Source organism: Telopea speciosissima, chromosome 2, assembly GCF_018873765.1.
Source record: "Telopea speciosissima isolate NSW1024214 ecotype Mountain lineage chromosome 2, Tspe_v1, whole genome shotgun sequence".
In the NCBI taxonomy this organism is placed as follows: domain Eukaryota; kingdom Viridiplantae; phylum Streptophyta; class Magnoliopsida; order Proteales; family Proteaceae; genus Telopea; species Telopea speciosissima.
Genome location: NC_057917.1, coordinates 72,771,227 through 72,784,324, shown reverse-complemented (window position 1 = coordinate 72,784,324; position 13,098 = coordinate 72,771,227). Strand labels below are relative to the sequence as shown.

The following is a 13,098-nucleotide window of genomic DNA, read 5'->3' as shown; positions in this document are numbered from 1 at the left end:
GGTTCCGATGAATGATTACTTCTAGGTTCTATATGCTACTACGCACGTTCGCATTGGTTTCTGGCACAAGGGTCACGCGACCAGGTCCCACCTTTGCCGAGTTATCCAGATGGCTTTATTTGCCTGTGGAGATCCTCTCCAGAAACAACCCATATAAGGATAGCGAAGTAGCTAGCCAGCTTCTTCTTCTGAGCGCACACATTTTATACATAAAGGACGAAATCACCCCTGTTCTTTCCTCTAATTAATAGCAGTAACAGACAGAGAGAGAAAAAAAAAAGGAAATCAGAGAAGAGAAATGACTGCCCCTGCCTTGCAATTGCATTTCGTCTCTCTATCCTTCAAACCCCGCGAAACTTCTGTAGTTCAACCGAATTACCCAAAACCCATCTCGTTTCCCTCTTTAAAGAAATCCATCTCACTTTCTCGCGCCAGAAATCCGTCGGAATCGGTGGCACCCTCGACGTCCGTACCTGAAAAGCCCGAAATCGAGCTCGAATTCATAGGAGTAAGACCTTTCTGCTGATTCCAATACTTTCCTTCGTTGCTTTCTGGTTCCTGTAGTTTAATATTCTTCCAGTTAATCAGAACAAAACAATCTTCGATTAATTCTCTCTCTTTTTTCTGTTTAAATTTTGGTAGTCAAAACCAGGGCCTGATGGGTCGTATCCGGTAGAGAGAGCTTCGGCGATCAGTGGAGAGAAGTTGCTGAGGAACATCATGCTGGATAACAAGATAGAGCTCTACGGTACCTACGTAAGTAAAAGAGCTCACTGTGAGTACTGGTAAATCAACATTAATGCGATTAAGACCCTAGGAGGGGTTGTTGGAATTTGCTTATTTCTTCATTGATGATTGCTCTTATGTTGAAAGTTCATATAAGGAACAATCCTCTGTTGCAGCGATTTTGAAATGCATCAACTGAACCAGTAGGACACTAGGACTAATTTCATGAGACTACTCTCTACAGACTGCATCTTCAATGTTCTAAAAATAAGTTTTCCAATCATCAACAGGGAAAAGTGATGAATTGTGGAGGTGGTGGAAGTTGTGGAACCTGCATTGTGGAGGTCTGATTTAAAATGTTCTTGCTTGGAATTACTTACATTTTCTTTTTAATGTCAACCATGTAGGATATTCTGCAATCTTCCAAATTTGCTCCAACAGAGAATAGAGAGCTTTATGGGGTTTTATTCCAGGATTGCTGGAGTCATCTCAATTTATCCAAAACCAGGCCATTTATCATATCTATCGAGTATAGGCCTATAAAGCTTTTTCTTCTTTTTCCTCTTCCTACTAATGAGGAAGAGCTCAGAGTGAGAGGCGGTCCTTGTGGGGGAGGGATCTGTAGACCCTCTGATACTAGTAATACTCTGCCCTAAAAGATAATTACTGAACTTTAGTATGACCATGCCAATTTGGTTACAGAAACATGTTCAATGTACCTCTCATTCAAAAGATAATTGGGCTAATCGTACCTTTAAACCCTGGTTGAGTATTTTGTTTTAATGCTCTTAAGTGGTTAGAACTTCCAGGGGTCCTTCACATATTAATTTTCCTTGTGCAGGTTATTGATGGCGAGGATCTGTTGAACGAAAGAACAAACACTGAACTCCGTTACCTAAAGAAGGCATGTTTACTTACCCTTAACTGAACTACAGAAGTGCAGAATAGATCTACCTTCTTACACCACCTTCAATGGAACCTCTACAGATTGGAATATCTGGATCTCCTCAACAATCAATACTTCTTGTTATAAACTCCTTTTTTATTTCCTTACGACTAATTTTTATTAATTTTGGACTTTGCTCTGAATCTACAGAAACCCCAATCTTGGAGGCTTTCTTGTCAAACTATTGTTGGGAACAAGGAAAATTCTGGAAAGGTATGCTGTAATATTTTGTTTTCTATTTTAAAAGTGGTGTAACAATTGTTCATCTTACCTCAGATGCAATGTTGCGTCATTCATGCTTATAAAAGTTTCTGGCCAATTCCTTCTTCAGAGTTGTGTATTGTAGTATTTTATTGTTCTCTTGCCCTCCTTTAACCCTTTCTTTTAAGTTGAATAATTGGGATCCACATGCCTACCTTCCTATGCCTTGAAAATTCCATTTCCTTCCTCATCAGTTCTAAGTTCTAACTATCAATACAATGTTGCACACCCGTGCCACACAATGTGGAAAGTGGATTTTGTTTATTGAAGCAATGTTAACTCCTCCGTTACACATCTTGGAAGTTCTGCCCAGTCAACTCACCAAGGAATAACATTGATGTTGTCAAAAATCTCACTGGGACTATTTCCTTGTTCCTTGCAACTCTTGTTTCTATGACTCAAACAATTCTGTGAGACTTTCTTTAATGCTACCTAGGTAATGATTCCTCAGCTATATGGGAGGTTGATCAACTCCTCATATACATAGCAATCCACCATGAGAAAAGCATGTCCTTGGTATGTATTATCAAGGATTTTATTAGTAACATTATGATCAAAACATTCTACAGTGTGGCTATTCACCTTGCTCAGTGATTGTGTATAGATCATAGAGACATCTGGTTCTTTTATTTGCCTGTTCAAATCAAAGAATTAAAAAGAAGAACCAGACCTGGATTGCTCTTCTTGATTCTGATTCAATTCCAATTCAAATCAACAAGAGACAAAATGGGATCAGAAGGGAAGGGTATAAATTTGTTTAGATCTCAGATTTATGGACTTGTAGATCTAGCTATAAGAGGTTTGTTCTCTTCACTTTCTGCACCTTTGTTCACCAAAGGGATACTGGCCAAGAAATGACATCTATCATATCTTTACCAATTCTATTTACCATTTAATAATCGGAGGTAATCAGACTTGGTGGCTGTTGATTCCAATTTGAATCGGCTAATTCCACTAATGTGATTCCGATTTTTGAAATCTTGGTTTAGATATATTAAGAATGAAATGAAAAGCAAGCTTGGGGAATGGCTCTCTGAAATACTTATTGCCATGTATCAAGAAATGCAGGAAAAAGTAGAAATAAGAAAAGGAGTTGAAACTTTACAAAATAAATTTCTCCAAAAAACAGAAGACAAATTAGAAAACCTTGTAAAATAATTTTAAAAAATAACTTAACTACCTATGCTCCTGCATCATCACAAACTGATTACTTTTATATTAATGAAAAGTTGGATTTTGGAACCTCTTATTTTCTTATTTTCTTAGCTGTACTAACAAGTCTATTTGAAACTGGTGCAGGTTGTCATCCAGAGTTTGCCCCAGTGGAAGAAATGATTGTGAACAAAGAGATTGGTCATGAAAGAAGGATCTACAACAAATGATTGTTTCAAAATTTTAAGCTTAGTAGCTCCATCAGAAAGATTAACAGATACATGCACATGCTGTATATTATAGATTACTAATATTTAAATTTACAATGCCCATGATTTTAAACCCGGGCATCAACTCATAAAGAAGTCTGAGTTGTCTCAGCTCGAGGGTAGAAATTTATTCCCTTGTCATTCAATGGCAATTTTTAAACCTAATTTCCTTCTTGCAATTCTTTTCTGTATTTTTATTTTTGCCAGGGGTTCATTCTATGGTTCAAGTAAGCAGGATCAACAACGGAATAAGCTTCCATGGATTTTGATTCAGCCAAAATCAGCCTGAACCCTAGATATCCATTGTGGACCGATCAATTTGAATCGACTTGAATCAGAATTGGAATCTGCTGATTCCGATCCGATTTGGCGATTCAATTTGGATTCCTCAAACCATGGTTCATTCCCTTCTCTTGTATTTGCCTTTGTTTTTTTTTTTTTTTTTGGGTGGGAGGGGGGGGGGGGAGGCTGTGGTTGCATGAAAGGTTGGGATATGAGAGGTTGGCAACAATGCTATGCAAAATTTCCTTGGTCTTTGGTTTTGATTTTGGCTAATGGTCTATCTCAACTATATGGGATTTCATTCATGGATCAAAACAATTTCAGATAATTTGCAAGTGTCGGACCTTTATCCCCTGAGGTTTGTTGATTGGTGCGGTTGTGTGGTTCTTTTTATAGGGGGGCTGAAATGACCATTCCACCCCCTTGACCGAACATACTATCTTGGTGGGGTCTACCCCCTTTTTATTAGAGGCACTAGGGAACCGTACCGGGTAGGGGAACCGCAGGTGATAAAAATTCTGCAAGTGTCACCATGACATATGGCATGCTAGCTTAGACTCAAATCCAGTGGATGATGTTTTACCAAAAAGAAAAAGAAATCAGTGGATGATTTGATTATGACTTATCATGTCTACAATTGGTACGATCCAACAATGCCAAAATGTTAGAAAATCTGGGAAAATTGTTTCAAACGATATATCTCATTTCAGTCCAAACTTTGAAAATATGTCTATAATAATAATAATATACAGTTAAATGTCTATGCCTAATGAAGTATAACGTTTTATTATTTGTCACTTCACAATAAATAGATTAGTTCATGTGATAAAAGACCCTGTAAACAAGGAAATTTGCTCAAATTTTGTTTCAAAGTTTAGCAAAATTATCAAAATGTCCTCAAATGGAGATGAATATAAAATACAAAATGACATCTTTTGTAGTTTTAAGTACTTTCTCTATTCATTTTAAACTGAAATGGTATCAATGAGATGCTTGCATGATTCTCTATCGTATGGACTAACTCATATACTACCATGTGGCAAATAATAAGTGTTATATTTCACTAGGCATAAACAACGGCGAAGAAAACCCCCAAAAGAAAGGATGTTTCTTGTTGTAATCAAAATGGTGAATTGAGAATTTGTAATATTCTTTTGATTGTCATTTGTCTTATTCCCAAAAATTCTTCAAGTTAGGAGTTAAAAGAGTTTTCAAAATAATTTAAAAATGATTTGCCGATATATCATTTTAGAGTTGTCATTGTCTTGTACATTTAAGGACACAACTACATGCGAACTGATATGATTTTACGCTCATTCAACGGGGGTGGGGAAAGGTGGCATGCCAAAAAGGAAAAGGCTGAGCAAACTACCCGCACACTGCAAGGCACAAGCTAACATCCACTCTCTCTCTCTCTCTAAAACGACTCCCTTCTCATCCTATATGATTCCTAACCCACGCCCCAATGTTGCCGTCTGCTAGCTTACTGCACACGGGCCATGTGCTTATCCCTCTCCCAAAAAACAACACTTTTTTTCACCTACTTTAGTTACAATAAGATTTTCCCCTATAAAAATGTATAGAAGAGAGAGAGAGAGAGAGAGAGAGAGAGAACAATTCAAATCCTTTACGGCACGCTGCCCGTAGCGGCCATAGAGCCCAGACACACCGCCATGCACAATGTCCACCTTACCCCTACCCGAGCAGGGGTAAGGCAAACATTGTGCAAGACGGCGTATCTGGGCCGCTATGGCCGACGATCACGACTCAAAAGAGCGAGAGAGATATGATGATGATGATGATGATGGGACGAACATTGTACAGCGCCCAACATAAGTTCGAGATAGAAACTACCGTATGACAACTCGCTTAGGACCCATAGGAGATTTCACATTATTACATCCACCTGGCAAATTTCAACCCACACAAAGCTCTAGTTCAAAGTTAAGATGACGTTGCGACTGTGATCAAACCTTCGGCGCAGCATAATTTCTTGGGGCCATCCGCCTAAGGCTCACTAGGGCCCAGAAGCTCCCGATTCGTGCATGGTGTGGAGTTCATGTACGAGCCCGGGGGGGATTTAGTCGGCCTAAAGTCGGATACCCCTCCTATCTCCAAAAAAAAAAAAAAACGATGACGTTGCGACGGTTAAACTGTCAAAAGTAAAAGGGGAAGTTTCACCTTACCGTTTAGTTGAACTCGTAAGTCATCCTATGAAGCATGAACAGCCTAAAACTAGGCACCCATTGTGCCTGTGCTTGTGCACTGTGCTACACTTCCACCAGAAGGAATCACCAAAATATCCAAAAGTTCGTTCATTAATATGTTTGCACCTATTAATATGTTTGCACCCTTTTCCAAAAAATATTTGGACCTGACCTTTATACAAAAGAAGTCAGGCAAAAATATCCAAAATCTCTTATTGGAGTCCGTTTTCTATGATCTTCCAGATGGGGAATACCTTCAGGGAGTGCAGACACCACATCAGATTGCTGATAGAGGGCATTATGGACATTTGATGTACTCATCAACAAAAAAATTCCTTTTTTTTTTTTTTCAAAACAATTAACTGGAGGAAAGTCGATTGTTAACCGAATTTTGAATTATACAAGAAAAGGAGTTAACAATCATCAAATCAACTAGAACATTTTAACTCCTCACAATATGGACCAAAACAATACATTGGATCGTGGTCAGACGTTATCTTACAGAGAGAGCATTGTCCTGTTGTGCTGCTTTGCTCCTCCATTGATCCAGACACTTCATACAGGTACCCGTCTAGTCCTGTACCTATCGAAGAACTGCAGAGAAAAAACAGTTGAAACTCAGTTTGAATATGGTACAGAATTGATGAACATTGAATTAGCATAGGAATGTCGGTCCATTTTCACAAAGCATACTGGAAAAAAGAACGCAGAATGAATAGGAAAAACTTGGTTTTCACGTCCCCCCCCCCCCCCTCCAAAAAAAAAGGCCCTCCACTGTCTTGTAACATTTCAGATGTCATAGCTATCCTACCAGCTTCAGTCATTCAGATCTTGCCACATGAGTTGAAAGGTCCAAGACTCACTCAAAAGGTTTTTTTCCTCAAGTCATGCAACGTGAAACACAAAAAACCTCCCGCATGCGGTAAGCTAGCGGGCGGCACCAATAGGGGTGCGGGATGAGGCATCATACAGGAGGAGCAGGGGAGTCATTCAAGGGGGGAAGAGAGAGAAAGAGAGAGAAACAATGGCCGCTAGCTTACGGTATACCGGCAGTGTGCCCAGCTTTTTCACATGTATATATATATACACATACAAACAGAAGAATAATCAATGAAGCCTCAGAAACAACACCCAACCCAGATTTCATTTTGCCAACACATTCAAATTGTGGGAAGCCTACCGAAGTCACAAATGGTTGTTGGAACACCCAACCAAGAATTGGTATCCTTTGAAGGAAAACTGCCAGCGTAGGCCAGAAACCACTGCAGAACAAACCACATCAGCAACCAAATTACATATGAATGGGTTACAAATCAAGTAAAGAATCAAAAGAGGGAGAAGAGGGGGGAGCAGAGTAGACCTGAAGAGTACAAGGAACCCATATGTTTCAAACATCATGCCTAGGATAGGCCACCCAACAAGGACGAAGAAGAAGCCAGAACCAAATGAGATTGTACCCTGCCCAATCATAAAAAAGAGTACAATGTAAGCAACAACAGAGGAAAGATAGAACGAGCGAGAGACAGAGAAGGTATTGCACCTTGTAGTTCTGGCGTTTCATGAAGAACTGCATGGTGGACTTCAGTCCAATAGTTAACAGCAACCCTGATAAGAAGAGTACCTGATCAAGTATCACACACAAATAAACCAAAGTTAAGCAAGCACCACTTAAAAAATAACCAGGATAACAAAACAGTCATCATGAGCTTTAAGAAAAAAAAACGTGAGCAAGTAGGACTGAAACACTCACATTACCCATGGCAAGAAATCCCTTGTCAAAGAAGAAGATAATTCCCAAAAATGAGAAAAATATGCCAAACCCTGTCAATCCTAGCCCAATCTCTGTTTCATTTGAAGACTATGAGAAAATTGCACAGTAAAAAAGAACAAAACATAGATGACCAACAATTTCGAAAACCAGTAAGTGGCTAATGCACACAAAATATTTGTAAATGGTAAATTTGAAGGTGATATGATATTCCATAAAAATAGAAGGTACCCTGTTATGGAAGCACAGATCACAAAACGCTCCTCATTAACTAGTCAGGAGTAGCAGAAGTTGCCCTTTCTAAATACTTTTTCAGGCCACCAACCATCTAGAGAAGAACTAACATCCTTTCGACCACATCAATAAAGCTGTTCTGATGTTTTTATAGTTTAAGTGTTTTTCCATTTCCATTTCAAAAACGCTGAAATTACTTTTTTGATAATAAAAAAATACAATATTTAAAAGATCAAGAAACAACGTCTAAGTTACAATTTTTTAAATACATTTGTCCCCCTAATAACATGTTTAAGTACTTGAAATGGTTCAAATCATCTATCACTAGTATGCAAAACGCACACAGGTAGGCTTCATACAAGTCATCAGACTTAAATGAGTCATATTAGACTTGGCTGATAACATCAATTCTGCTGTTGAGTATTATTGGCCCACGGCTGAAGTCACAATCATTATAACTGACTCAATTCCATTGGATGCAATGGTCGGCCAAATCCACAGAGAATTTGCTGGCTACAAGTGCTGTCGATATACAGGTTAGTTATAGAAATCCATACTTATGAAGTAACTTGGTTTTATTTCAGTCTGAGATTTTGTTCATTATGTTCCTCGTATGTACCATCTTTTGATGCAGTTAAGGTTGTCCAATTGGGTCAATTGGGCCTCAGAAGATTTTATTTTGGCCCATGGTTGGGTTCTATAGACCTTGGGCTTCTTATTTTTTTGGTGTATTGATATAATAAGCCTAATTTATAAGCCCATAAAGTGGGGATAATTTTAGTAGTACATGGGATTAGTAGTTAAATTGAGTGTTTGAGTTAGATAAGGATACTTAATAGCGATATAGAATTTTGTTATGAGAATGTTTACATTAATGAGTGTATTAGAGTGATTAGAAGCCCTTTTATGAGTCAAATTAGGAATTTTAGAAGGTCTATATATATGTAATACATCCCCCATCAATTAGAGATGATTCGAGTAAAGAATATGAATTTTTTCTAAGAGTTTTAGCGCTGTTGAGCAGTGCATACGGGATTGGTATCCCAAACCTGATTTCTTCTCTTCTCTTATGTTCCTTTCTTCTCTCTTCTTCCTCCTAAGAAGATCGATCTCATCTCTCTTCCCTCCTCTTCCATCAATCTGATTTCTTCCCTTAACAACACAGTTGCTTCCTTTATCTCAGATCTGATCATAATTCTAAAACTCGTCTCGACTCGGCGAGTTTCTCAGTTTTCTGTGAAACTGAGACGAGACGGCATACGGTACATAAAAGTGCAATATCTCGCCGAGATCTTGGATCTCGGGTTGACCCATGGAAATGACCCATCTACTATATATTTACTTACCTAACTCGACAGAACTCTTATATGCTTGTTGTGGAGCACTATATGCAACATTACAGCAACACTATGTCATGGGAAGACTATGTAACACTAACAGGGACTGAATACTTGATTCAAAGTCATTTTATGTGATGATAGTTGTAACACTGTTAAACAGTTTGATGTATCACTTTAACATTTCTAATTCTTATTTAAGTTGTTTAGCTATTAATTGAATGTTTTGCTTGTTTTCTATTACTAAATTATGTGTAGAGTAGGGTATTTTAGTACGTCATCGCCTAACAACCTATGGTCCGAATTGAAACTCATATTTGGACTTTGTTTTTGCAAAATCTGATAGTGACATTGTGTTTAAATAGCCTAAAATAGGCTGAATATCAAGTTTCAGACCCAAACTAGGTCTAAAACCCACCGAGTTGAGGCTTCGAGTCGGAAAAAAAAAATGCACCAACTCGGCGAGATCTCGACTCGACTCTGTTTTTCCAAGGACCGAGTTGGTACCGAGACCCGAGTTTTAGTACCTTGGATCTGATCACAGATTTGATTATTGGGCATGTTTGATTTTGAGATCCTTAATCTGGATTTTCAAGTTGCATCATCTTTTTTTAATAGAAGTTTCTATTTTGTACCGACAATAAATATATAAGGAACCAAAGACTTAAATCAACTCCATCCTCTTCAATCCATGCACTTCAAATCTCTTTCTCAAACATTAACACCAATCTTCAATCATGATACTCAATGAAATCCTTACTTCAGATTGGAATGGTGTTAGCCATCTTTCTGTTCACCACCTTCTAAGCCAATTGAGTTTCTTCATCTTTAGAAATTTTATAGCAGTTGTAGTTCAGGAAAATTAATTGTCTACAAGAAGCTTAAAAATATCCTTCACATAGTCTGATTAGATGAAAAAGTTAGAAGATCAAGAATGTCACATTAAAAACACTTCAAATACACTGTTACTAAAGTTCCCACAAATTGACATATTTCAAACTTCCAACTAAACAATTGAGAGACATAATATTTTCTCCCATGATTTTTTTCAATCCTTCCACATTCTACAACTTTCTACTTTTCTATGTCAATCCATGAAGCAGACATCACATAACAATAGGAATGTATGACAGAACACATCAACCATATCAAAGGCAAAGGAACCACCACAACAGGGACTAGGGAGGACAAATAATGACTTGAATAGTCACTTAAATCTTTTACTTATGTTTTGAATAACCTTCCCTTTTTATTTTCCTTCGTGAATTTTTCTTTGAAAATTGAGTCAATTTCCCCATCATAATGGTGCTTTTCAGTAAGATTTTGTCCTGCTTGGAGAAGTAAATCACCAGTTACATTTTTCTGTTTTCATGTGGTATTGTGTGATGTTCTCTTTAAATATATATATATTTTTTAAGTTACTGATCCACTGGGTCCATCGCTGAATCCAAGTTTTGTCACAACCCCAATACAGATCACCATCCTATTTCTTGAATATGATCACTGAAAGGCAAGATTTAGTATCATGCCTTTGCTTGTATTATTGTGCAACAAAACTCAATCCACTTTAGTTTTTTCGATTCAACTATGCAGGTTATCTCTTCTACTACTCATCCACATGAGCTTAACCAAGAAGAGTAAGACCAACCACACATGAAACATTTTGGTTGAATCTCAATCGGATGCAAAGTGATGCCTGACAATCGAAGCTGTAACCTGAAATTATAACATTTAAAGTAAAAACTGCAGACCTAGAGGGTCAAGTTTTTGAGAAAGAATAAATCTGATCTACGTAACGAGAAAGGACATTTCTAGACTTTTAGGGAGCTGGAAAGGACATCATTTAAGCTACTATGGAGAAAACTATGACATCTTATTCTGGCTGCAGCAATTTGGAGTATTTAGTGCAAAAGAACATTTACAATGGCCAAAAAGGAAGTCATTTTTTAGGCTTCAGTGGATCAAGAGTTTGGGGACTGCAATGCAACTACCATTGCACCGTAAAAATTGGATAGGTTCAATTTATGGTCATTGGTGCCTCCTAAAAGGATCTACTAAATTCATTCGAGTTGCCCAGTGGTTTCTTGTTTCTTTACAGCTCTAGATAGGGGCCCTTAATATGTTACTCCCTGTTTTATATAAATCAATAAAATTAATACTTGTTTGAATGTCTGCCCTCCTGTGATTTCATTGAGAATCATCAGCACAGGTGCACATGGTGTTGATAGTAGAGTTTCTTTAAACAGCTAAGAATTTGAACAATTATCCTGTCTGAGTTGACCATGAATAAATCTGCAAGATTCAAAATGCAAGCTCTTCCACATTTAGAACCATAACCACATAATTGCAAGATGCATGTTGCCATGTTTTCTTCTTATTTAATTCATCTATTTATTTTACTTTGGGCTCACTAAATGTCTGTACAGTAGCAAAAGAGATTGAGTGTGTGGGGTCAGTCATAGTTCTCCAGGAAAAATTCAACATTGAAATTTTTTTTTAACAGAACCGTCTTAATACCTGCAATTACTTTTTAACATGAACCAATTTAAAAGGGGATTCATGACGACAGATTAGGATACATCCAGAGCAAACGTCAATTCTTCAGAATAATTATGACAGTTCACAAAACAACTTAACTAATTAAAAGCACAGTAACGCAAAATGTGAAACGAACTAAGTTCAGTTTCCAATAGAAAAGATGAAAAGGCATTCAGCACTTACTTTTTCGGTCGTTCATCTCGAATGAAACCATCTTGCCGATCTAAAGACGATGCTTGGAAACCTGCAGACTACAATCTTCCCACCTACAGCAGAAATTAAATGGATTAAGTAAATTATTTTTTGAAAAAGAAAATAAGTTATAGAGTTCATATTGTCAAAATTTCACGAAACGATCCAAACCGTTTATATTTTCCAGCTAATACAATACAGTTCTAGGGTTTTAACGGCACAAAAACACATAAACTTAAGAGAGGATCTGGAAATCACGTTCTTGAAATCTGAAGAGCTATACACGATCCAAGAAGAGTCAAGCAACCTAAAGAAACTGCAATGCCGAAGAGAACCAATTTGTAAGAGAACCAATTGAAAGTAAAATACAACAAACCATATCATCGTTTCTTCACTGAAGCTAATGAAGTTTTCAATAGATAAGACGAAAAAAATAAATCAAGAAGGCGGAAATAACAATCAATATTACTTAAAAGATTCAACTAAACTGAGTCTGAGAAACGCAATTCATCTCATTTCTCTGCAAATTTCAATAACTCAAATACAAACTCAAACTCCCTAGCATTGCAGTGAGAGAGAGAGAACACAGTACCACCTGTCGATGATTCAGATCCGGATCGGGCAATCCAGTGGATCCGATACAAACAAATAGCGGTAAGGGTGTCAATCAGTTCCGTTTCGGTTTTGGATCGTTTTAATGAAACCAAAACAAGTTACCACTGCTAGTTTCACTAATCCCATGATTGTCCAATGGTGAAAGTTTTTTTGGAAACTTAACATACATCCTCGTTTTAAAATATTTTTTTGACGTGTCTTAAATGCAGGACTTTCTGTCAGAGTTTCTATTTTGAAATGGATGTCCATCGAGCCTTCAGGTGTTTTCGTGGCTTTAACAACGAATCAATTTGGCATATTTTATTATCTTGTGATTGGACTAAGCAAATCTGGGCTTCTGGTCCTCTTGGATTAAGAACCGAGCACATTGCTGTTCCATCTCTCACTCATCTATATGCATCTTTCATTGGCTCAAATACCATGAACAAACAATCTTTACGTTGGTTTTTTTTTTGTTTTTATCATTACATGTTATTATATTGGACCAAGATCGTCTCTAGGGAGTAGGGAACGCCCAGGGTGCTGCCAGCCGTTGGGTTGTACCGCACACATCCCTAGGTGTGCATCGAGA

The 13,098-nt window shown here is 37.6% G+C and overlaps 2 protein-coding genes across 4 annotated transcripts; one reads left to right on the top strand and one right to left on the bottom strand.

Annotated features, from left to right (window-relative positions):
• Positions 1-281: 281 nt before the first annotated feature.
• Positions 282-6,560, top strand: LOC122651566 (photosynthetic NDH subunit of subcomplex B 3, chloroplastic). Its single transcript, XM_043845001.1, has 7 exons — positions 282-508; positions 643-756; positions 1,017-1,070; positions 1,568-1,630; positions 1,823-1,885; positions 3,233-3,317; positions 6,547-6,560. Exons 1-6 carry the CDS (start codon positions 299-301, stop codon positions 3,266-3,268), a joined length of 540 nt encoding a protein of 179 aa, XP_043700936.1. The 5' UTR covers positions 282-298; the 3' UTR covers positions 3,269-3,317; positions 6,547-6,560.
• LOC122651567 (vesicle transport protein GOT1-like) lies at positions 6,202-12,544 on the bottom strand. 3 transcript variants are annotated; one of them, XM_043845003.1, is made up of 8 exons: positions 12,508-12,544; positions 12,220-12,228; positions 11,904-11,986; positions 7,594-7,685; positions 7,384-7,464; positions 7,204-7,301; positions 7,024-7,105; positions 6,202-6,437 (listed from the first exon to the last, which is right to left on the bottom strand). In XM_043845003.1, the coding sequence occupies exons 3-8, from the start codon at positions 11,932-11,934 to the stop codon at positions 6,399-6,401; spliced, it is 423 nt and encodes a 140-aa protein (XP_043700938.1). In that variant the 5' UTR covers positions 11,935-11,986; positions 12,220-12,228; positions 12,508-12,544; the 3' UTR covers positions 6,202-6,398. The 3 variants fall into 3 exon arrangements, with proteins under 3 accessions (XP_043700938.1, XP_043700939.1, XP_043700937.1); XM_043845004.1 differs by lacking the exons at positions 12,220-12,228; positions 12,508-12,544 and adding an exon at positions 12,171-12,202; XM_043845002.1 differs by lacking the exons at positions 12,220-12,228; positions 12,508-12,544 and having other exon boundaries at positions 11,904-12,069.
• Between the last annotated feature and the right edge of the window lie 554 nt (positions 12,545-13,098).